The 25,970-nt window shown below is 48.4% G+C and overlaps 1 protein-coding gene across 1 annotated transcript in view; it reads left to right on the top strand.

The window, feature by feature from the left end:
- Window positions 1–1,221: 1,221 nt before the first annotated feature.
- The window catches only part of LOC120817523 (transcription factor COE1), a gene marked incomplete in the record, with an annotated part of 47,991 nt that continues 23,242 nt past the window's right edge, over window positions 1,222–25,970 (top strand). The window contains 7 exon segments of the mRNA XM_078102332.1: window positions 1,222–1,335; window positions 1,826–2,107; window positions 2,956–3,112; window positions 4,004–4,067; window positions 4,625–4,680; window positions 5,891–5,964; window positions 7,383–7,451. Coding sequence (XP_077958458.1) covers window positions 1,974–2,107; window positions 2,956–3,112; window positions 4,004–4,067; window positions 4,625–4,680; window positions 5,891–5,964; window positions 7,383–7,451 — 554 coding nt within the window.

The following is a 25,970-nucleotide window of genomic DNA, read 5'->3' as shown; positions in this document are numbered from 1 at the left end:
CTCATTCGATCCATTTCATTATAATGAACCAAGCAGTACTTATTGAACAGATGGCCCTCCGACAATCCAATTTGACAATTTGGAAATGACTGTGTAATGATGGGCAAAACCAGGACTGATGGGGAGCGGAGAGCTAATATGCGCGCGCTCTCTCTTTCTCTCTCTCTCTCTTGCGCGCGCGTGCACTTTTCCATGCACGTGAGCCCACCGTGCAGTTTCATGGTTCTGTGAAGCATCGTGCTCGCCTTTCTTTCTTTCTTTGTACTCCACACACATGTTGTTGTTGTTTATTTAGTTCTTGGACAGTTACTCCTCAGTGGTCTTATTCTTTTGGACAGCGGGACATTGCGCGGTTTAGCTTTAATCCTCATATTTATGTTGGATTCAGCACTTCGTCCCGCAAGACAATGCGTAACGCATCTGATCAAACCATCGGGCTGTAACAGAAGAAAAAGGAAATCGGCGCGCAGCTTCTGCCAGGCTTTTCGTGAGCTGAAACTTTGTAAAGCTCATAATCTGCCAGAGCTGATACTCTCAGCGAGCACTTGGACCGCTGAGCGCAGTGGATTCCGTTTTTAGGAGGAAACAAAAGAATTACATTTCATTTTACAAATGCTCAAACTAAGTGCTTTTGCATTGTTTTCCAACGAAACGCATCGGCGCACTGGGAAATTGAAATAAGGGTGTTCATTTGTGAATGTTAAATTCATTTGACACATTGTGTCATTTCTTTGGGACTTTTTAGTTGTCAAAAAGGAACGAGACGGAACTGTGCTTTTATCATGGCGCTCGGACAAACCTTGGATTCGGCTTCTGTCTGGTCTTGTTTTCCAGACATATGCGGGCACATGTTCCATCGCTGCGGCTGAAGGCAAACTGACGATGGATGTCTCCGCCACATCGGGTCTCCTCCTCACTGCGCCCGTTTAGCCTCTGTGCGCAAAGCGCGCATCAAACCGATGTCCTCCCCTTAGCTGAAGTTTGGCAGTCGCGCGTTCGTTAATTGTCAACCCTAAACACACACACTCACACACACACACACACTGTCTCAGTGGCTGGGGCGGGACGCTGCGTGGGACGAGGCGGGGACAGCAGGCAGGCGGACAGCGCGCTGGTCGGGTTGGTGGGCAGCTGATCGTCCGCGTTATTAACCGGGGGGCGTTCCCACTCGCCCTGTAGACCACGCCTCCCTCACCTACTAGTTCTCTCCTTTTTGGCATCCCGGAGATGGTCCAAAGTGATTCCTCAGGGAAGAATAAGAGCGCGAATCGACCCCCGAGCGGGAGCTGACGAGGAGCGGAGCCGCCGTTGCCCAGGACAGCCTCTTAATTGCGGGTATAGTCTTCCGTTTCATCCACGTGAGCGGAGAGGACTCCGCGGATTGAACGAGGGCGAAGCGTGTTTCATCTCCTTGGCTTTTTTGGTTTTGTTTTTCTCTTCCTCCTCCGCCACCTTTGGACTGTTTGTTGCAGAAAGTGACATTTTGCTCGTGTGTTCGTCAGTGGCACCTTGATCCGGGTTACTGTCGCCAACTCCGTGCAGCCTCTCATCCTGCGCGTCCCCCTTTCATCGCTCTCAGCGTTGTTCATCTTCACAGCGGCTGTTTCCCCCGCTCTGTCTCTCTCTCTCTCTCTCTCTCTCTCTCTCTTTTCTTCTTCTCCTTTTCATTCTCTCGTGGAGTTGCTGACATGAGGTGCCGCTAACCCTGGATGCCGACAGCTCCTCCTTTTTCCCTGCCGCATGTCGCATCTTTTGTTTACTTTGACAAACACGCGCAACTAAACGCCAAGTGAAATAGACCCGCGCCACTTTTCTCTTCTGACAGCGCGATCAAACAGACGCAATAGGAGGGGAGGCAGCGGAAAAGGAGAAAAAAACCAGGAGGGAGCCCAGGAGAGGAGGATCGAGAGAGCGAGCGAGAGAGTGGAGAGAAAGCGTGAGAGAGACAGCGACAGCGTGAAGGTGACGTTTTGATGTTTGGCATCCACGAGAGCATCCAGAGGAGTGGGAGTAGTATGAAAGAAGAGCCCATGGTGGCCGGGATGAACGCGGTTCGGACATGGATGCAGGGCGCCGGAGTGCTGGACTCCAACACAGCCGCCCAGAGGTGAGCCCGAGGCGGCCTTGGCGCTGCGCTGCACCGGGGCGTGGAGACCGGGGGGGGGGGGGGGGTTGGAGAGGCGAGGGGGAGGACGCGCGCTCACAGCCGCGGAGCGCCGGTATCACTTGGGGCAGCGCGCGTTCCCAGAGGACGCATAGCTGGATAACCACCTTTCCTTTCCGTCTTTTTTTTAAATATATATTTTTTAAGTTTTCAGATGCACATCCAATATGATAAAATAATGCCTTTTGGCTCGGATTGGTTTTGCATATTTGTGGACGGAAAGCACAGTTCGCTCCGGGCACTTCAGATGAAGGCTTGGATTCACTTTAGGGAGTGAAACGTGTTCAGTGAGAGGAGGTTGTCACCTTACTTAGTGGTTGTTTCTCTTCTTTAGTCGCAATAAAGTGGAGTAGCTTACTTTGTGCATACTTAAATCATTCTCCAGTATGAATTCAGTTATTTGTCTCCTTAAAACATTAGAATTAAAATATTTAGGCCTGCAATAAATCAAGTTGGTCATGTTAAAAACACTTTAATCGATAACCGCTATGAAACTGAAAAAATAAAATGAATATAAATGACAAAATTATGTATTTAATGTAGATTAGTATGATTAACTTTTTAAGGGCTATATCTTAATATTTCAACTTAACGTTATTTAAACAATAAAATGCACTTTTAAATCTGTTTTTATTAAATGGTGTGTTGTTAGGAGATTTCATCATCTGGCCGCGACCGAATCCTAGATGTGTGTTAAAAGAGCAGATCTCTTTAATATTGCATTTTTATTAAATCCATTTATCCTAATCGCCTCCGCGGTGGATGGTGCTGGTCTCTGCTTGTCTCCGCAGTGGAGTGGGTCTTGCTCGGGCACACTTCGAGAAACAGCCGCCCTCCAACCTGCGCAAGTCCAACTTCTTCCACTTCGTCCTGGCTCTGTACGACAGACAAGGCCAGCCGGTGGAAATAGAGAGAACCACCTACATTGACTTTGTAGAGAAGGAAAAGGTGAGTTTACGCATTTCGCGCAATTTTTACTTTGTTAACGCGTGTTAACAAAGTGGCCAGACGAACACAGCAGGGATCACGAAGGCGTTTTAGATGTAATTTCCTGAAAGATTTATACACTTCTGATTTTTTGGGGGGCTTTGGTTTATACATTTAAAAAAAAACCTTCGAAATACACAAATTTATTAAACGGTGTAAATCAAGTGAATGAACCCTTTTACACACAGGCGCCACTAATGACATTGCATGTTATTTATATGACAGTTAAGCACAGCGGGTTGCCTTATTCCTGCTGTGCTGTCAGACGCGATATTTAATTAACTAAACCAATATCAATATTCGTGTTTGATACGTCGATCGAGTATAATATTGATTTGTTTGTAAGTGGCGTTTAAAGTCAGCGTTTTACTTTAAATGCGTGTTTTAATAATCCGCATTTAATATCAACTTGTTTACTATTTATTAAATACAAGCGTCCTTCTGCTGTTGTTCGTTAATGACACATTGTCATATCATATTATACACAACGTGAGGTTCTGAGTATGTATTTGATAAATGTTTCCTTTTTTTAAAATTACATTTGTTAATTGTCAGTAGCGATAATTTCCGTTTCCAATGTCAATAAACAAGTAAACAGGCCTTTTGGTGGAAAACGTTTTTTTCTCTCTCCAAAATATCAGACAATCCAGAAATTGAGTATATTTAGTCATAAATAAAATAAAAGTTATTAGAGTTAAACAGAACCATGCGTTCATGCTTTTGTCCGTGTGGATGATAGAAGTGATTTAAATCACCGTGTTAATAGTCTACAAATACCGTGTCCGCGCAGTAAAAGCCAGCAGGAGACGGGTTTCTTGCTCTGACTGGCTCTGTTTGGTTTAATTTCCATAGGAAACGACGGGGGAAAAGACAAACAATGGGATCCATTATAGACTTCAGCTCCTCTACAGTAACGGTGAGTTTAGCCACCATCATTGTTACGAAGCAATAAAAAAAACAAAGCAGTGACTCAATGATGTTGGCTGTGAGCAAAATGCAGGTCACATCCTGTTTTCTTCGGTTTTATTTTGTTATTTAAGGATATGCATTATCTGTTTAATAAATTCTTTTAAAAGTTGTTGCACAATACTTTTTAAATCACTACATTACTATTTAATTTAATTATTATTATTATAACTATTATTATTGTGCTTGCAGAAGTACCCCAGGGGAGAATTATAAAAGTTTCCTGGCCTTTTTATTTTTTTAGTCATGTTGCCTCAGATAATCAAATTACATTGATTACAATTATTCCCGTTCACCACATTTTGAGAGACAAAATCAACATGGTTGAAGGAAATAAATTACATTTTTGATTTCGCGAGCAAACTGACCCAACAAATACAGAAAGTCACGTGGATCCGTTTGGACTCAGTTTGCATAAATTGCCTCAGAAGGGAGGTCAGAAAACATCAAACTTGTGGCACGTTGTTAGTAGCTTCACCTTTGAACTGTTTCTCTTGTTCTCTTCAGGAATCAGGACCGAGCAGGACTTGTATGTACGTCTCATTGACTCCATGACTAAACAGGTAAGAGGTTTGCACTAAGCTACAGCTTAAAATAATGATATTGGGGAGTTTGTCGGTTGTCTTGGTTTGAATGTAACCCCCACCACACACACACACACACACACACACACACACACCTTCCCCAGGTCCCCACCACATGCTGGTGTCTGAGACCCCCGACTTCAGCATAAACGACCTGTCTTACCTGTGGAATACACTTCACGAGGCCCTGAAAAGCAGAGGACGTGTCCTCATGCTCTACCCCCGCAAAGCAGCCGTAAACGCGGATGGCGTGTGTGTGTGTGTGTGTGCGCCCGTGTGTTTGTACAAGCGTCATGCAGTAAATGGTTGTGAGTGTGTGTGTGGCTCGATGACTGTGTGGATAAATCTGGGTGCTGTGCAGGAACGGTTGTGTGTTTGAGAGAGACAGTGATGCATGCCAGCTTACACTTTGAGGACCTTGACCCTCATTTCCTCAATGTGAAACAGAACAAACTATCCCAGTTTGTTATGGCCAATTCAATCACACAAAGAAACACAGAGCAGCACATGTGGGGTTCGCGCGCACTGAGGGAACTCTCCTTTTCCGACGACTTCGAGACGAATGAAAAGAAAGCCTCTGTTTTGATATCAGGTCTTTTGTTTTGCCAATTCCGCTTCTAGTGCCATTAGGCTTAAAGAGAATTTGCCTTAGAACGAAAGGAGTAGGAGGGGATGTTGTTTGTGTGAGTGCGTTTGTGTTGGCGTATTTATCGGTGTGTGTGTGTGTGTGTGTCCACACAGTGATCACAGCCCTGGAGAGCATGTTGAGTGGGGTTGGAGGGGTAACCAGACTAGATTTTTGGACGCTGTGCTGCGTGGACCAGATGGTGCACTATACTCCAGTCTGGCAGTCCAACTGCTCTCTACACAGCATATAAACATACGTGCACGCATAAACACATATGCACACGCAGGAGTGCGCACATGCATTGGCACACACACACACACTCTCACACTTTTTCCTCTTAGTGTCTGTCAGAACAGAGCGTTCCTGTTCAGGAGGACTGGATTCCCACGACACACACATTTGCCGGATAGGCAGCAATACTCTCAGATGAAAGACAGATCCTTTCTGTTTTTATATCCCCCCCTGCACCACGACTCACTTAGTTTCTTTTCTCTTTCCATTCAGCATTCCACACATACATTAAATCAAAATCATTATTCCGATTTTCTCTCCTTCCTTCAGGCGATTATCTATGAGGGCCAGGATAAAAACCCCGAGATGTGTCGAGTCCTGCTGACCCACGAGATCATGTGCAGGTAAGACGAAACGTTGTTCTCACATCGGAGGCGTATCTGTTGGTGTAAAAAAGGGGGCGATGACACGAGGAGCGCTGCTAAATTACAATAGAAATCTTATCCTTTTCCTCAGTGGGTTGGGGAGATGGGCCGTGGCCTATTTCTGTTGGTAGGGATATGTGTGTGTGTGTGTGTCTATATACGTGTGTGTGGGTGTGCATCCCTCTCTTGTTCAGCTAATTAGGACAAGGAAAAGCTCATTACTCAAACCCATCCGCCTTAGTCTGTGTAATACATGCAGTTTGCTGTGTCCTGACAGTCAGCTATGCAGGGGACTGACTCGGATTACACATTTTTTTTAAAAGACACGCATTCACACACAAACCAAGTCAAATATAGTAAAGCCAGCATATACCTTACATGCCTTTTCTTGCATTTGCATCAACAAAGCGTAACTTAGCCATTCAGCAATACGCGTAGGGTTTACGTTGGGAGAAATGGCCGGAGGCAGAGTGTAGCCACTTCCTGGTTATCACACGAGGCAATTTAGACCACTTGTTTTCATATGCAGGAGGAAACGGTCGAGATCAGAAATCCGATCTGGCTCTCCAAGCCTCCTGTCTCGAGGGACCCAAGAAACTAGAGGGGGGAGGGTCAATCTAACCCCCCCCCCCTTCTCTCCCCTCTTTGAGTGTCTTTCTCCATCTCCTCCCGCATGCACACACGTAGATCCAGAGAAGAAAAGGTAGATGAGGATACTTTTGGGGGGAATTGGGAGGATGCTGGGAGGGGGGTGGGGGGGGGGGGGGGGGGGGGGGCACAGCACACAACAACACTGTTACATTGTGCTGCAGTCAAATAATTCAGAAAGGACTCGTCACATCAGTATGCAACCTCCTTCTACCCAGCATGCACTCCTCCCCAGGTCCAGTGGGACCACTCTGTGACCCACTTCTGAAAGAGAGAGACAGAAAGAGAGAGCGGGAGAGAGAGAGGGAGGCGGTATAGAGGGAGGGGACCAGTGCTGGGGAAAAATAGAGAACATAAGATGTCTGGTTGTGTGATGTCTGACAGAAATGGAGCTAACCTGAGCCCTGGAGGCTAATTCAAGTTTGTATCCAGCCCCATTCGAGCTCCCTGCTTTTGCTCGACTCTGCCAAACTTCTCCCAAAATCGCCCCGTTGATCTGTACCGCTGTAGCCCTAGAGCCCCCGGTCTTACCTCGGGAAGCCTGGCAGAAATCCAATTCACGTTGTTTCTTGAACTCCGCCAAAGTCTCACGCCCTTTTAGTCCTCTTCGTCTTTCCTGCATGCTCATCCGACTTCCTCTCCTTCCCTGTGATGTACCTTATCTTTATTTCTCTGCTGTTCACAAGTCTGCGACTAACTCCCCTTTGTCTCCGCTCCCGCCGCAACCCTGCTGTCTCGCCTCCTGCCAGTCGATGCTGCGATAAGAAGAGTTGTGGCAACAGGAACGAGACCCCATCAGACCCTGTCATCATCGACAGGTAAGCAAACTTTGCCCTCTGACCTCGGGCCGACGTGCTGCTGCGCTGTCAGCGCAGACAGAAAACGCGGCGCGCGCGGCGACCTTTGGGTGTGAACAGGAGCTGTGCGCGGAACCAGCAAGGAAGCCGATGTGGCAGAAACATGCGCCTGGTATGAAAATCACGACATGTTATACACGTTATTCAGTGAAGTAAACCGATGAAAGCTGCTCCCCACTTTCTGTTTGGGTGAGAAAACATAACCTGCAGGCATAATAAAGCGGGCCGCTGCTCGTTTAAAGTTTCGGCATCCATAATGTGTGCGCAAAATGTGTGAGAGACTAGTAAGTAATATTCTAGCGGTGTGTGTGCGTGTGTGTGTGTGTGTGTGTGTGTGAGAAGTGGAGGAGCAATCACAGCAGTTGAGCTCTGCTTCAAGTGTGGTTGAACAATGTTTGTGTGGTTGGGTTGATTATTTAGCTGATGAGCAGTTGGGGTTACAGCGTCAGCTCGGTGTGTGTGTGTGTGTGTTTTCCTGGGCATGAATCGCACCCCGGGCCGCGTGGGTTATACCAGAACTGGCGTGCCGCTTTTGACGTGGACAGACACGCTCCCGCAAACGCACACTTTTCTTTGAGTGTGCACCTTTCTCCTGCCGTCATAAACTTCCTCTGACAGATGCAGCAGCTCGTGTGATTTACGGTCAGTGGGAAAAAAAACCCAAAAGCCCCGTAGATTTACAGTCCGGCCTGTCGCACACGTGGACACACAATGTGAGGGAAATTATTGTTTGTATTTGAGAAGTAGTTGGAGCCCGAAGGCTGAACGGAATAATTAAGTGTTTTTTTTATTCTCTTTTGTGACTGTATTCAACCTTTCCAAACAACAGCTTTATCACATTTTTTTTTAGATTTCATGTAGGATTAAAATTGGTCACATTTGAGTGTATTTGTGCGAGTGTTAATCAGGCAGTGACCTGTGCTACCCGATGAACACAGCTGTCCCGTGCTCGCTGCTGCAGTCAAAAGCGACTCTTTACCTGCGTGTGTGCCCGTGTATTGTGTGCGAGTTTGTGTGCGTGCGTGCGTGTGCGTCGCCCTCGTTCCGCTCCAGCGAAGCGGAAGGCCTCACCTCAGCGCTCCCCGAGACAGCTGCACCCCACCACGTGGCCTCAGACAAGTCGCCCGCCCATCCCTCCGTGCCCCGTTTCTGATTTTTGTTTTTGTGTGTGCATACTTGTTGAGTTTCTGACGACGTGGGCCCCGACGCGCCGCTCCTTCGGGCTTGCCGTCCGGCCGCGGTTCAACTTCGCCTCCCCTGTTTTCGCCGCAGTTTGAGCAGAACCCCCTCGTTGGAACAGGCCCGAGCTCCGCCGTGAACAGCTTTTTCCACACCGAGCATGTGTTGCGGCCGCTCGCTGGCGGTATTCCCCCGGCGCAATGGCTCAGGTGTGAGGGCAGCATTAACGAACAACAAATTAAAAAACACGGGGAGGGGAAAACAACAGCAATATCTCAGTTTTCCTCTCCAGCGAGCAGTCTTTCTGGACAGGAAAATAGGTCATGTGAGAGGAGAGCGAATGGGGAGGTTGGCTTGCTTTTAATGGGGGGGGGGGGGGTGACAAGAGGAGGGCTTACGCGTTTGCTCATTTAGTAGCAATATATTCTTGGCAGTTGTAATAATCAGGGATTCATAAACAAACAACTGTGAGGGCGAAACTGACTCAATTACCGCAAGTTCGCCTCCTTCAAATTCATAAAGAAATACCATCAACAGCCTCTCTGCACCCTTGAAGTTGTTTAGTTCGTTAAATAAGGGCTCGTTAGCCCTCTGCTGTTTCGCAGAGATGATTAGATTTTACAGCTCTAATTAGCTGGGCTAGCTCTAACTCTTCTCAAAGAGTAATGGGTCTGATTGCCTAATTAGCTCTCTCTCGTTAAGAAGAACAGGGCACTGCAGCAAAACCGCAGGAATGAGAAAAAATAAAGTCAGCTAATGAGAAACTTATTTGATTGTTAGGAGAACAAATCTGGTACAGTGCTCATGGGCACTCTACTCGCTCCCTGCCTAACTCACCCTCACCCGTCTCCCCTCCTGTTGAAAAGAACATTTGTTTGGGGTTCAAAGTGTCTGCAAGGAGCAATACGAGGCATATTTTAATTATAAAGGATTTTCTTTTTTTAGGCTACTATAGCAGATCGGTCTCTAAATTTCTTCGATTCTTACTGACTGAGTTGAAAGAAACACCCCCCCCCCCCAATCTGTCCTGTTTTCTAGCTGCTTTGGTTTGGTATCATGGGAACAGAGGCATTCCGTTTCATAAGTAGCGTTGTCATCTCTGTTTCAGATTTTCACAATCCATCCGATTTGACTCAGTCAGTCCTCGAGATGAAGGAAACATATGTTATATTTCATGCATTTAGCCTCAGTAAGACCTTGGCATGACGTGTTGTGTCTGTGCTTGACACTGGGCAGGGGAGGCAGCTGAAAGGTGAGAGGCCTGTGTGCGCCTCTCTATGTCTTCCCCAGGGAAACGAGTGTGGTCCACTTTAGCCTCTTACGGAGGCAGGAAAGAATGAGGGGAGCCCTTAACCCCCTCCACCAACTAGTTGCATTAGTGTGGGGTTAAACACATGCAGCTACTACGAGTCGGCCTCTCATGTGCCTGAATGGGCCTCAAATCACAAAGACATTTGCCTCTCACCCGTGAACACCTTTGCCATATCTCTGAATATGTCCCCCCAAAACAACTGTTTTTTATTATTTATTTTTTGCATTTGCCGCAGCCATCTAATTGTCAAGTATTCTCTCAGCCCAAACTGGCTTTGGGGGTATGCGTGTCCCTCCGGCCCCATGTGTCCTCTCGTGCCTTCTACCACCTGTGTCCCGTGGCCCTTTCCTGCCCGGCCAGCTCCCCCGAGCTTGCCGCAGGGTGTCCCCCAGCGAGAGCCTCTCTGGAGCGGAGAGAGAAACTCCGCGTGACCACAGATAAGGATCCACTGGATTTCCCATGATCCCCCTTGAAGGAAGCTTGTGTGTGTGTGTGGAGGGGGGGGGGTTGGCAGGTTTGGATGAACACCCAATGTTATTTCAGGTTTATAGCTGCTTCTGAGTGTGTGCTCGGGTGTGTTTGCGTTTGCACACACTCCTGCAGCCCGCCGTTGATGTGGCTCATTTCCTTGCATGCGTGTCTTTGCTTGTGTATCCGCATCGATGTGGGCTATTTCCCCGGGAGAGTGTGTGTGTGTGTTGATAGAGGCCATTTCCTGGCTTGGTGTGTGTGTCTTGAGTGAAGAATGTCAGGCAGGAAGTGCTCCTCCCGGGGAGGATGATGTCATGGCCGACAATTTCCTGTCCTCTGAGCGGGTGGAACAGACGGACTCTCAGCTTCATGGCTAGTCAGTTAGCGCTTGTGGGCCAGTTCTGGTCCCTTCACTCGGGCCCGCCATGGGCCTACACCTGCTTGGGTTTTACACTGGGTCAACATGTGGAAGTGAACTTTGTAACGTCTTGAGGACTGTATTTTCCAAGCCGATCGCTATTGCTGCGTAGCTCGGTTGTCCCTCTCCCCCTCTTTGTCTACCTCTGTAGTGGGGAACCCCCTCATTGTTTTGGTTGTTATGTTTGTATGCACTTCCTGGGGTGAGAGGTCATGTGTTGCCTTGGCTGGGCTAACGTGCGCTGGTGAATAATGTATGTCATTGACTTTATGTCAGCCATGCCAGCCCCCCAAGCCGAGCCCACCCATGTTTAATTCATCCATCTCATTTCTGTGTGTGTGTGTGTGTGTGTGTGTGTGTGTGTGTGTCATTTAGAGGCCCAGTCTGCACCTGTCCAGCCATTAGCCCCTCCTCATTTGCATTTGATGCTAATGTGGTTTACTGGCAGGGCCTTCCGTCCCGTCGGCTTAGTTTCACTTTCATATCCATGACTGTGTTAGTGAGAAGGTGAAACGACACTCACAGTGCAGCTATTCTAGGTTCCTCTGTATCACTGTACACTGTACCTGTTGTTATGTTTTAACCCTCAACATTTCTGGGTCTTCATTCATTCCTTCTTCATTTTTTTCCCACAATTTTGGTCTTTTTTACTTTATGAAGCATAATTCTATCGTGCCTCTGTCCACTTTTTACCAGCTTTACATTTCCTCCTTTAGCCGAGACCCTGACAGTGTCTTTCAGTGCTTGTCTGTGTGAGAGGAGGGATATTTTATTCACGGCCCTTTTCCTTTTGCAGACATTCTTGTTGTTGTTTCTCGTTGATGTGCAGTTTTCTTTGAAAAGGACTGGCCCTGAGCTGGTTGTGGTGTTTTTTGCAGGGCTTAGGGGCAAGGAGGCAGTATTGCCGGCTCATCGATATGCAGGCAGAACTCCCCTCCTCAGCTGCCTCACATACACATAACACAAACACACACGCACAGATAGGTGCAGCTCACACTCTCGGCTATGATCATACACAGTACACAAACACAACAAACACGTATGCGGACGCACGCATGCGCCCCTCTAGGAATCCACAGGCGGGCAATGTAACATGACTGACACACACACACTGACCTGCAGCTCTGTGCTGTTTGGTTGTGTTCTTTCTTCCCTGCGGTGGTTCCCCACCCCCTCCCACCCCACCCCTGAAGGTTGGAGGAACGCGCAGCCCCGAGGGAGAGACGCCTGCGCTGATTGACAGCAGGGAGTTTGGAGGTCGAGGGGCCTCTAAAACTGCGCTGCCTCCTTCTGTCTCATCCAGATCTTTGGCACTCTCAGCACCAACGACTGGCCCGCTCTGCACTGGCAAGAACACACCGCCAAAAAATGTACACGTCATCTTAGAGTAAACAATGGTTTGTTTCCACGATATGAGATGGCAAATTGACCCAAGCTGTTATTGTTTCGCGGTGAGGAAACACGGAGGGAACAGTGAAAATAAGGGTCTTGTTGGTGTGTTTGTGTTTAATTCTTTCCCCAATAAACCAAACGTAGCTGCAATCACACTTTATAGGTTTATTAAGCTAATGCTCGCCAGCTGGATGCAGGTAACAACACATTTTACCGTGGCACAAAGAAAGACGTTCACAAAAGTAAAATCAGTGAAAAGTTGGCGAGAGGCACCGCAAATAGCGCAGTTAGCTCTATTTTTTTTGTTTTGCAAACTGCTTTGTCATTACCGCTTGACATTCGCAGCTCGACCTGGCCGCTTCTCCTTGGCCGTTCCCGCTGCCTTTGTGTCAGTGTTTGTTCTGTCCCAGAATGAAGGGGTTTGGCCGGCCACAGCTGACCCAAATGAGTAGCGTCCTACTTCTAAGAGCTATTTAAGACATTCTGAGTGTTGGAAAATTGCAGGACAGAGAGATAGAGATAGAAGAGGAGAAATAGAGTGAAGATATATTTACCATATGAAAAGTCTCGGGTATGACGCGTGGGAGTGAGCGCTGCGGCGAGGGAAAAAGGGCAACGTTTTCCAGGATTTAGTCCGTGACTCGCCCTAGAAGATGCGCTCAATTTACTTTTCAAATGAGGCGTGAAGAGCGCGAGCGTGTGCCTCTCGGCGTGCGATGCTATACATTTGGACGGGCATAGTTATGTGCGTGTGTGTGTGTCTGTGTGTGTGTGTGGCAGGGGGGGGCGGCGCTTTGTTTTTCTCCGCGCTCTGATGTGTGTGGACAGTCGAGCGCACGGCCCACTAAGTGCTCTTTCACAGCCCAATGTGTTACATGGCCGCCTGTGTTGCTGCTTCTAATTGAATAGACACAGCGGCTGCTCTCGGCGAAGGATACTCGGGGCCTCGCAGCCCCCCCTCCCCCCTCCCCCCCCGAGCCAGTGTGCCATCGAGCTGCCGCCCTGATCCCGGGCCCCTCGCTGATGATTCATTGTTTACTGCTCATTTGAGAGAAGTGAGAAAACGCCAGCCGCCCGCTCACGCTGCCCGCTGAACCTCTCTTGGTTGCTTTTACCTCATAAGCTGCGGCCCAGGATGTGAGTCCAGGTGGCCAGGATGAGTGCTGGTGACCCGCTGCGCCAGAGCTAGATGCATAGTCTGTTGATTGTTTTCCATCAATCTGTCCAGGAAGAATGGATCGCTGTGAGCGGCGCTCTCAGTTTCACACGCCACAATGGGAGGAAAACCTGCCCGGCGTGGGGGAGAAAGGGAGGGAGAGACACGGAGCGGGATACTGGTTGTGGGAAGGATCCTTTTCATATTTTCTAAACTATTTTATGTCAGATTTTGCTTTGTTTCTCCTGCGCGATGGTTGGGAATTGTCTTGAGAGAAAAACACTCCTGCCGTGGCACCGATATAGGCGTTTTAGTCACCGTATCATTATTTCCAGGTTCAGATCTGATTATATGTGAGATTTGTGACATTGAGCTTGACTAATTCGAGCTGTAATGTTCAGAGGCAAAAAGAAATCTTCAAGGGAGTATCTCTGCCGTAATTAAACGTAAAGCAGCGACGTCAACATGCAGACAATTATGGTCAACAGCACGGCCCGATCAAAGGGACGATATATTCTTGCATTTTTAATATATTCTTTTTTACTTTGCATTAATCATCAACAAATGAGACCCGAGCACATGTCACTGTTTCACTTCAAAAAGCCCAGCTGAATTTAAAGGCTTTTGTTTGTGTTTATGTAACTGATGAGGGGAGACAAAGTAAGGCGTAGGCAAGTGAGACACTTTGTTGTTTTACACCGCCTCACCCCCTTTGTGTGTGTGCAGCTCACGCTGTTTGTTTGTTTACCGAGCGGCTTGACCTCGCTGGGAGGAATGTTCGCTCGTTTCCTGTTTCTCCCGCGTCTCCTAATGCGTTTGCCTCTGTGATTTTCTCCATCCACGTTTCTCTGCTCTTCATCTCTCTACCTGCCCCTCAGTCTATGTCTCTTCTTCTTTGGTCCTCCCACTCAAAACTCCAGATTTAACTCCAAAGGTTTTTTTTTTTTTCCCTACTTCTTTTTTTTTTTAAAGTTAATCACACTTGGAATCTTCCCCCGCGTTTGAACGTTCTCCCTCAGCCGAGTGTGCTTCCTCTGTATCTGGGTGCGGCGCGGGAGACAGTGGCGCCAATTATCCCAGTTATTGGCTTCTCCAACACGGCGGCTGCGATTTACATGGGGTGACATTCAGTTCAAACGCGCAGACCTCCGCAACCTTTTTCTGAAAAACAATTAACAGCGCCGCTTTTCTCGCCTTGCCTCCTTCCCCTACCCTCTTTTTCCCTCCCTACTCCAAACCCTAACTCTCTCCATCTGGCTGTTGTCTTCAGACAGGAAGATTTACTGCAAAAAGAGGCGACGGGTGAAGTTAAAACTGCAGGTGTATCATTTCCCGAAGCAAAACACTACTTTCTTGTTAATTGGCATTCGTCATTCCTTGTGGTAGATATACTCCGCTAACGGTACTCCTTAAATTGTGTCGCAATTGCACGATGGAGGAACTCGGTTAATACAGTTTAATACAGTAAAGTTTCTGGGGAAACTCAAGCGTGCGGACCGACGCGTCGCCCCCACAGGCCCAGTTCGAACGCAAAGACAGACGTACGAGCGCGCCGGTAATGAAGCGCGTCTCTCTTCTTGTCACGGCGGCCATGTTAGCATGACAAGCTGTTTACACACACAATCACGGCCCCCCGCGTCCGATGTGGTCGGGATGAAAGGGAGATGGAAAAAGAGGAGGCAAAGAACGTGGCGGTGAGCGTCGGGTACGGACTGCTTTCCTCTGTTTGACAGGAGGACAGTGGTTATCGGCACCCCACTGAGAGCCGTGAGGGAGGGAGGGAGGGAGGGAGACGTTTTACCCTCCTCTCAGCTCGGCCACATCCTCGAGTCGGGAGTAAAACAATTAGATCCGCCCGCTTCCCCTTGTCCCGCAGTGTGGATTACAAATGAGCAAACCTGGCATTTATCACATCACTACAAACATTTATTAAAGCCGGTTCCCCTCTAAAGCTGCAGAGATAACAGTGGGTAATTGCAGAGACTGGCTCTATTAGTTAAGTATGCCTAATGTCACTGCCTCAGAGCATTAATGGACGCCGTAGTATTATGTTCCTGCGCTCATTACCACCCCACTCCCCTTCAAACAGATACACACACACACACATATATCCACACACCCTCTCCCCCTCCATTGACCCTGCAGCAGGAGTCTGTGCCACTCTAATGAGAAATGGAAAACACTACTCGGCAAGCTCCAAGACACACACACACACACACACACACACACACACACACACACACACATGTACGGACACAGACAAACACACACACACATACGCACATGCATACACACACTCGGCGGGAGCCATTAAGAGGGGACAGAGGACCACCGTATAATCACACACGCCCAGGGAAACAATTGTACCGTTATCAGAGTGATCACATTATAAAAGTTTAATAAACACCAAACGGCCTAATGGTGAATTAGCCTGCATCTGCCCTGTGTTGTGCCAGGCTATAATTAGTGATTCAACAGAGACAAACAAATGTTTGTCGCCAGCGCTTTTCTTCCTCAACAGATTTTTTGTTGGACATGGATTATGCCGGCATGTCCAGAATTTAATGAAAATGCGCGGCTGGTGAGCTTCTTTGTATTTTTACCCTGTGATCCCGACTCCAAGACACCAAAAGTCACGCAAACACAGAACCAGGGAGAGCAGAGTTTGGCTCAAGCCCCCGTCTGGTTTTCTAAGTGGCACTTGAGATGTGTATGGAGAGCGGCGGATGGGTACTTGAGATTGTTGAGGAGGAGGAGGAGGAGGAGGAGGAGTAAATGGGGGAGGAAGAGATGGAGAGGCGATTGAAGGAAGAAAAGAAACAGAAAGAGATGGCGTTGAATGACGTGGAATAAGTTAGTCCCGAGGAGAGGGGGAAACCAAACGAGCAGTTGTGTTTCTATTTTGATACGCTTGTGTGTGTCTGCGAGTGTGCTCGTTTGTGGTAAAATCAATGTCAATCTATAATTTACAATCACAAGGACCTATCACTTTTTATAGGGCCTCCATCCTCACTCATCAATATTACATCAGGACCCAGACTCTCAGTGTGAGGGAGCAGGAGGGTGAGAAAACAGCTGAGGAAAGAGAATATGGCTTCGGTCCAGTATGCGTGTGTGTGGGTGGGGGAGTGTGAAGGGGTGGGGGGTGTAAAAGAGGATATGGGTGGAGGGGGAGGAGGAGGGCATCTGCTGAGGTTGTAGAAAACATTGCTTCCAGCATACACAAATGTGCATACGCATACCCTACCTGTGTGTGCATGTGTGTCTGCATCTGTCGTGTGTGTGTGTGTGTGTGTATGTGTGTGTGTGCTTGTGTCTGTGCGTGCAAACTGAGTGACAGTTTAGTATTGATCTGTGGGAGGCCCTGGTGTCATTAGACCCAGTATGGACCAGCAGGCACACGTGGAGGTCAGGGCACAGAGTTTGTGCATGTGTGTGATTGAGTGTTTGTGTGTGTGTGTGTGTGTGTGTGTGTGTGTGTGTGTGTGTGTGTTTGGAGGAGTGGGGGACCAAGTGTTCAGTAGTGACAGGCTCAAGCCTCTGAAAGAAAATCAATCGTGTCATAAGAGGAAGGTTTCCTCCAGTCCCTCTCTCCCTCTCCCCCTCTCCCTCTCTCTCCCTCTCCCTCCCTCTCTCTCTCCCTCCCTCTCTCATCCTCACTGCTCCTTTCTGCCTTTTTCCCTTTCATTCCTCAGCTGGGGGATCATCTCGAGACCTTCCGTTCTTTACCTCCCCTTCTCTGTGTTAACCTCTGTCTTCTGAGCATTGGTCTCTCTGCCTAACCCCCCCCCCCCCCCCCCCCCCCCCCCCCACGCACACACACACACACACACACACACACACACACAGGAGATCACTTTCCTGGGTCAGGGTCGGGGTTGCATGCGTGGATCAATCCGAGGGGTTACCCTGGCAAAAAGGAGCCATTAGTGACAGAACTGATCCTGGATCAGCCCTCATTAACTAAAAGGGCACAAGGGTTGTTTGTCCAGATAAAATAAGTGACCCCAAACCAGGGCCAATTAACTCAGAGGGCAGAGACTAGTTGACTTAATGGCATGCATTGTTTTGTTTAATAGAAGTTTGATTCGAAAATAACGTGATTAGACTTTGTTTTATTGTGGATTTAAGCTTGTCCCTCAGTTAATTATTATTTAGAATGAGCACACACACACACACACACAATCACAGGGCAAGCCTCCACCTGTTCTCCTCTCTCGCCTGAGGCCACTAGTATGGTGGATAACAGTTTGAGTGGGCCTTCTGCAAAACACTAATCAGACCTAACACTGCCTAATTAGCACAGAGTCTGCTGATTGGCTTACAGCAATAATTAACACAGGTGAGGATAATTAGCTCCCCATAGACCTGTTTGTGCCTGCGTGTGTGTGTGCGTGCGTGTGTGGGGAGGATGTTATTATGCAGTCTTGGTCCCCAGTGAGACTGAAGAGGCAGAGAGAAGAATCAAACTCATTACTGAAACCAGGCCAACCTGTGTTAGGTGCTCTGCTTTCCCACACCCAGAACATTATCCACAGAGAGCCCCCCCATCTCTCTCTCTCTTCCTCCCCTTGTGACTGTAGGTGTGTTTGAGGAATCTCACCGCTGGGTAACCCTAAGATAAGAGGAAACGCAGACACAGGGCATCTTTTGTTACATATTCTGTCACTCTAGTGCTTCTTGTTTTATCGCTCGCCTGCACCTCTCGCCATCTCCCTTCAAAACATGGGGGGGGGGGGGGGTGTTGGCCAGCGCCATCTTCCTCGCCTGAGCTTATAGCCTCTCCTTCTCCATAAAAGTGTGAACCGTATGAACTACTACCTCGCCGCCTGGGTGTAAGACACGGAATCACGCTCTGCCAACATGTCGCCGCTGAGCGAGAGGAAGAGGGAGATAATGAGAAAGTCTGAGAAGGAGAGACAAAGACGAGGAAAAAGGGGACAGTGTTTTGCTGAGAGACTGGCCGTCGTTCATCAGTCTGTGAGCAGCATGGTGTCCTCCATCACGCTCCCCCCGGTTATTTTTTTGCTAAAGTTCTGCTTCTTTGATCAAGCCAACATCACAGAGGAGAAGACAGGCACGCAGACGTAGAGGAGGGGTTAATATTGGAACACAATTGACGGCTTGTCACTTTTAGCTCCGAGGCACCGACATCGCCAAGTAGTTAGTTAGGTGCCGGAGAGGGAGGTAGAGGGAGGTAACGCGCACGCACACACACTCTGAGAGCTTTTCTGTGCTAAATAAATAACTAGCGACAATGTAAATTGGTGTTTTTCTGGAGTGTGTGGCTGCTTCTGGGATGTATTTTTCATGCTAAGACATTTTAGAGTGGGTTAGGAGTGCAGGATGTGTGGATAATGAATCCCCCCCCCCCCCAACCACGCACAAACGCACAGTTTTGCTCTCATACATACCGACGGGGTGAAAGCGAGTCGAATGTTTTCACCTGACCACAGGTGCATCGCAGCCTTAATGTTGGGAATCCAATGTTGGAAAGCCTCCCGTCCTCACCCCCCCTCCCCCATTGTTCCCCGCCCACCAGGGCCCGGGGAGGCGCCGGGGGGGTGTCATCGGCCTGTAACCATACACCAGTGAAGACACGGTGGGAGAGGAAAGCTCATTGTTGGATTGTCGGCTGACTGATCTCTCGTCTCTCTCTGACAGGCTCCGCCCCCCCTCCTCACCCACGTTCTCCAGATTTTCTGCTCCCCCCCCGACGTTTCTGCTAAACACTTGCCTGTCAAAACGGGGGTTCTACTACCTTTCCCACACGAGGCTGTCAGCGCAGCGCTCAGCCGCACTGTACTCCACATCCCACCGAGCTGCACACACAGCGAGGAGACGGATGCGCGATGGCGCCGCTCAAATGCGGCTTCAATGCACACAAGAGCTGTTAAGGCCTTGTTTATGGGAGGCATTTGCATAGTGTTCACTGCACTTTCTGCGTCCTTTCTGCTTTCTGCTCGCACATTCATTTCCCCCTTGAATACTCTCAACATGCCTCCCCGACTAAAGAAACAAAATGAAAGAAGGTTGATTGAGGCAAAACAAGGAAGGTTGTTTTTTTTTTTTCTTCATATTTCCTGTTTCAATAATTAATATGCATGAGTTTTATGGCCGCTTAAGATGCGATCAATTATTCATTAACAGCATGTTAATTGCATCCACAGTCGTGAATATTTAACCAAACACTAAATCAATGGGGTCGAATGAGCAGCAATATGGACATTTTATAAGCTTCGCCAAAATTAGGTTAGGCTTTAATGAAAACGGCAGATTGGGAAGGGACAAATGTGAAGGAAGAACCGACCTCGTGAAAAGGAGGGTAGCAGATGTTTAGAAAGCAGACGATATGAATAAATGCAAGGTTGTTGACTCGTAATAGTACAGCCAGTGACTTTTAGCCCTTTCTTCTGCTTTGTCTCTTTATTCTCACCTCCTTCTTTTATTTTTTCAAATGGAAAGGATGTAATCTCTTCATCTGTGCTCACTGTAGGCAGCCTCTTTCACTCTCAAAGACTCCAGACTCCTTTGTCCTGGATCTTTGTGTGCAGGTGTGTCGGCGCGGCCCTTGTTTGTGTGTGTGTGTGTGTGTGTGTGTGTGTGTGTCTGCGTGCGTGTGTCACAGCGGTGTCTGGACGTTGACATTTCTCTGCTTGGATAACCATCGCGCCCTCTGTCCCTCCAGCCATGACGCAGGGTAATGTCACCTGTCAGTCTCAAACTCCTACTTACAACCGCTGTTCCCTCCTCGACCCCCCCCCCCCCCCCACCCCCACCACCCTCACATGGAACAGCACCAGTCCGCCGCCCTCTCACCCCGACCCTAACTGCCCCTCCCCTGGACCTCACCTGGGAGACAAAGCTTTCTCCACCCCTCCATGTCTCCCTCTCCAGAACCTCACAGAACTCCATATCCAGCTGCTCTTTCGCTGCCTTACATCCAAACGGCGACTCCCCCCCCCCCCACCTTACATTTGCCCCCAGGACTCCGGAAAATGGAATGGGAAGACGGCTAATGTAGTGAATGGGAAAGTCAGGGGTGGGAAGTTGACTTTTTGTCTGGACCGCAGTGCTTTCTGCGTCTGTTTTCAATTACTCTCCCGGCACAGGCGGGGTGGAGGTTTATGCGTTATATGGGAATGTAATTGACTATAACTGCCCTCTTAACATTATCCAGGTGTACTAGCTGAGTGTGTGAGATTAGGCCCCGGGTCTTGGCCGTTCTGTATGTGTGTGTGTGTGTGTGTGTGTTGTGGATGTATTTATACCCTGCTGCTGCGAGGTGCTGCCCATTAGCGCCGTATTTAAATACACCATTTTTCCCTCGTGTGTTTAGTGTGGATGTGGTTGTGGGTGCGCGCTCCCACTGCGTGCCCCCTTTGTGTTGGTTTCATCATTCATCTGCCTCTGTGTGCATATAAGAGTCAGAGGGAAAGTTTAAAAAAAAAAAGAGGGCAGGATACAGATCCAGCCCGCTTCAAGGGGGGATGGGGGGGCTGACTTTACAAGGACAGAGTCAAAATGGGCCCATTCACAAGGCTGACACACTGTGATTTGTATGTATAGAGCTGTGCAGCCTGCGGGGCACAGCCCAGGGGCCATCACACACACCCAGGCCAGTGCACAAGCACAGGAAGGTGGTGGAGGCGCATGGGGTGTGTGTGTGTGTGTTTAGAAGGAGAGGAGTGTGTCTGAGTGTGCGTATGTGCGGAAAAAAAAAGAGAACCATCAACAGGCTGTCAATCACACGCTGGCCAAAGCCTGTCACTCCTCGATAGAGCTCGTCCGGAGGAGAATGGGAGTCCCTGGGACTCTGAGAGGATAAGGGAGGAGGTGGAGGAAGCAGGGAGGTGGTCTGTCCGTCTCAGTGGCTCGGGCTTGATTTGATATTTGATACCGAGCATTTGGCATTTGAATGCAAATCTATTTTGATTGTCCCACTGTCTGATAGGGTTAAGAGGAACCTACAGGGGATATGCACGCATGCATTTGTATCAAAGAGAGCCGGTTTCAGAGACACATACAAAATGATGGAGGGAATTATTCGGATAGATTATATTACTCACCGAATCACCGTCAGCCGTTGTTTTTTTTATTAAAAGCAATATAAATATATTTAATTAGAGTATATATATACAATATAATGGGTCAGAGGTTACAAAAATGTTTGAGTCTTTCTTTCCCCTGTGGTCCAAGTAGTTCTCTTCATGTGTATATACACATCCTGTGCATTGTGTGTGGTGAAAATGTGAGTATGAGCAGGATCATTATTTTTCCCTGCGTGCATTTAGAGGATTGTTTTTAAAAGGAAGTATGCCAAGGCAGACAGACAGACGGACAGACAGACAGACAGGCGGATAAATCCGGTATTACTGCAGTATGGAAATGCAAGGCTCAGTTCCCTCCCAATTAGAGCAGTGACTTCTGAAATGCCATAATACCCATTAATTAGCAGGCTGCTATTTTCCCAGTGATATGGCTAATTAGTCTGCTCGGCTCTACACTATCCGGACCATTATTATTGGGTCGAAGCCATGCGAGGACACTCACGTGCACACACTCGCTTTCGAGTCGACGCGTAAACACCAGCGTACTCACGTTCATATACATAACTTGCGGGGAGGGCACACGCAGCGCACACCGCGGCAATTTCCCACAGTTGAGTGACCCTGATTTAAGTGACGCCATTATACGCCTCGGTGGCAGCTACAGCACAGCATGAGAGAGATAATGGCCAAGGAGGGGATGTTGATGAACAGGTACAAACGGGCCGCGCTCTTCTTCAATATGCTTGTCGTACCATGTTATCGTACGCTGATAAAAAAAAAAAACACGGCAAAAACCGCAGTTTCAACCCCCTGCAATGACTTAGCATGTGCGTGTTTGGACAGTCCATCAGTGTCTCCCACCGGACAGACAGGCCACTGACACAGCACCAAGAGGCCGGGGAACCTTTTCAATCACTCCCTTACTTCTCCCTCTCTGTCAGGAGGCAGGAAGGCGTGATTGATCTGTTGTTTCTAAAGGAGTGGAAAGAAGTTGGGTAGTTGGGTGAAAAAAAAAAGAGAGAAGTTGTGACAACCACTTTCATAAGTTTATTAATCATCTTCATCAATAATGGAGCCCTGGACCTGCTGTTGGTTGTCATGCAGCATGTGTGTATGTGTGTTTGCCTGCATGCGAGCCAGTGTGTGTTCACACCCCTCACAGCCCGATGAACTTCATAAGTGTCCCATCACCACTTTAATCAAATTACTTATGAACCAAAATTGACAGTTTTCATTAATTATAAAGGATTATTCTAATTGCGATTCAAATTTATTCATTTAGAACAGACGGCATTCAGTAATGTTTCAGGAAATTTGCATATTAAATGGAGAGCGTAGGTCATTAGCTATGCTAATATATGCATGGTTCCTTATTTTGTGATTGGTGGGCCATATGTAGCAGGCCGGGGGTGTGCAGGTGAGGAATCTAGAAGGAGCTGTAATATGTTTGATAAACACAGAGGGATGCAAGGCCAAAACACACACACACACACACACACGTTCACATGTCCGCACACACACACACACACACACACACACACACACACCAGCCAAGCCACACGTCTCTGTTCAGTATCAGTCTCCCTCCGACACACGCAAACACACACACACACACACAAACACACTAACTCTGTCCTCACACGTCTGCTTGCATGTCGCTCCCTCAAGACCCATTGGAGGGAGCAACTTTTCACCCGAGAACAAACGCGGCACACTAATTAAGTTTCTGATTTCTGATTCTGCTGCATTTAGAAACACAACCTTGAGCCTGTGCGCAGTCATAGTTGTGATTTAATGCGCTGCGTAAATGGAGCAAAAAGAGAGAAAGAACTTCTGCAAGCGGCACATTCATCCCCACAATGTATGGCGCCGGTCCCGGGTTGACACGATGCTCTTTATCAAGCTATATATAGAGGATGCATTATGCATTTACTTTAACGTGTGCTTAAATCAACACTGTTCAATATGAATATCCGTCTTCAACTAAGGTGGAGAGGAGAACAGTTAGGGTAAATGACAGCGCGGGGAGGCACCCGGCTTTACACACAAACGCTCACACACACCCTTCGGCTGTGCGGCGGCGTCTACCCGGGCTGATGACAGGGCCATTATTCACTGGTCAGTCCCACGAGGGCAGGGCTCGGGCTGGACAGGGTAGCAGCGTTTCCCAGCATGGCAGGACAGCGCTGAGGTTGAGGGGGACCAGGTCCCTTCATTACTCTCTTGGTCTGGGGGCCTGCAGCCTTCCTCTGCCCCCCTCACCCTCTTTGTCTCTGTCTCCTTCAGATTAATGGGCCAGGCCCCGACAGAGGAAGTGTTTCAATCAGCACCGCCTGCCAAGCTTGTCCATCAACTAGGCAGCCTCTTATTCATCGTGTCTTTGATAAACACACACACACACACACACACATGCAAAGATGTGTATTTGGATGCATCCCCCTCCCTCCTCCTCCTCCCCCACCCCCACTGCCTTGGTGTAAAAGCCAGACCACAGGTTGCGATGTTATCGTGCTACAAGTCGCTGAACCCTGCACTCGTTCCCTCCCCACACGCGAGCGAGAGAGATCTCATTGGCTGTCCGTCAATGCTCCCCACACGATTTCTCAGTTGAATTTTGAATGATCGTTTTCAGATGAAATGGATGAAACACAATTGGTTAAGTGTCTCTGGGACGTCTGTCCCCAAGCTGGGATCGCAAACCCGGCTCCAGGGGACGCGTGGAGCGAGCTCTCCCAAGTGGGGCCTCTCCCTCAGCGGTGCAGCGCGGATCCTCCCTGACCCACCGTTTCCCTCCTCCAGGGTCCATTTGTTCTAAGAAATATTTAACAACGGGGCAAATTTAGCTGACACGACATGAGCAGATACAGACGGGGGTGAGGATGGGACGAAGCGCGGAGCGAGCCTGAAATGAATTTTTCAATGCAGGGAGATGTTCTATTTGAATAAATCATGACACTTAAGATAGACATGGGGCCAATATAGACGTGCGCGCTGCTACTTGGAGGAGCAGCACTCCAACGGAGCAAAGTGTGTGTGTGTCTGGGTTTTTTTTCTTCGTTTTTTTGTGTCACCCGCTCTGTCTGCATGTTTCTGTGTTCAATATATGTGTTTTCTTCCGTGTTCAGTCTACTCAATATTTGTTGTTGGATATTTGTAAGAACTGGATGTTTCTCTCCCAGTAAACTGGGCCACTGCAGATTGTTACAGCCCGGTGTCGAGGCCCAGGGCCCGGCCCGTAGACAGACCTGGTTCTAGATTATTAATGTCCCCCCCCTTTGGAGGCAGGCCCCCCTCCTCCGCCCAGTGCCCCCCTACACCCCTGGGGTCAGCCTGCGTGGCTCCTGGTGCAAGGCCCCCCTCATAAATCTCCCTAAATTAGTGTGTATGTGTGCGAGTGTATGTGCTTCCACAACATATACTGCAGGCAGGGAGACAGGTCACCACGAAAACAAGCCAGTCAGGCTCTCGCTTGAAGTGTCAGTGATGCATGGCGGAGAGCGCAAAGGAGGGTTTCGGAACAGAGAGAGAATACGAGAAGTGAAACACAAGGGGAGGAAAAGAAAATACACAAAACAGGACTTGAAGATATTTGGTTCTCTGAGAGCGCCGGACTTCCCGTAGAGTTTGGTTGCCTTTGTCCCACACTTTTCCTCCGTCGTAACTTAATATTTGCTTACAAATATTTACATTTCATTTGAGCTCGCTTCCGACTTCATTAGGATTGATTTCCTGGGAAAGATCGCGATGCTTAATTGCAGAAAGGCAAGGTCCTTGCATTCGTCTACCAGCCTACATTAGTTCAACATGTCCCACGGTGGTAACAGGCCTGGGGAAGTGCTGTTGTGTCACTTAGTTAACCCCCGAGACAAATGGCTCCCCTCCGGAGCACAGTGAATTACACACCTCATGAAGCATATTATGAGGCAGACACAGTGCTTTTCTTCTGGAGATGATCTGTGCGGCAGAGATGGATGGCGGGAGAGGAGAGGGCTGAGTTATGGCATCACCCACAGCCATTTTTACAGCGCGGACGAAACGCAGAGGGGAGGGGCAAAGAGTGAAGAAACGAGAAACAAAGCTGTGAACCACGGATTGGAACGAGAGGGCTGAATACATGAATAAACCAGAACGGCCGAGGACAGGAAAAAAAAAAAAACGAAGTTATCCCTGTTCAATTTGACAAGGAAAACAACTCTTTACCTCATTTGTTGCTAATGTTGGAGAATTATTAGAAAATATAACAGCATTGTCCCTCGGAGGCCTTCTCGCTGTTGGCTAATCGCTTAGACAATCTTTATCTCCCCGGTAATAATATTTAGATGCTACAGGGATTACTTAAAAGTTGTGTTATAATTGCTTTCCTTGTTTTTTGGGGGGGGGTTTATGGGCAGAGGGTGATTTTGTGTTTAATTGCTCCAAAGTGACAAATAATGCCCCATATGATATGATGAAAGTGTAAGATCATTAAATTACCACGGCAACCGGCTGCACGTGTTTATTT

Source organism: Gasterosteus aculeatus, chromosome 4 (genome assembly GCF_964276395.1).
Source record: "Gasterosteus aculeatus chromosome 4, fGasAcu3.hap1.1, whole genome shotgun sequence".
NCBI lineage: Eukaryota > Metazoa > Chordata > Actinopteri > Perciformes > Gasterosteidae > Gasterosteus > Gasterosteus aculeatus.
This window is presented reverse-complemented; position numbering and strand designations above follow the sequence as displayed.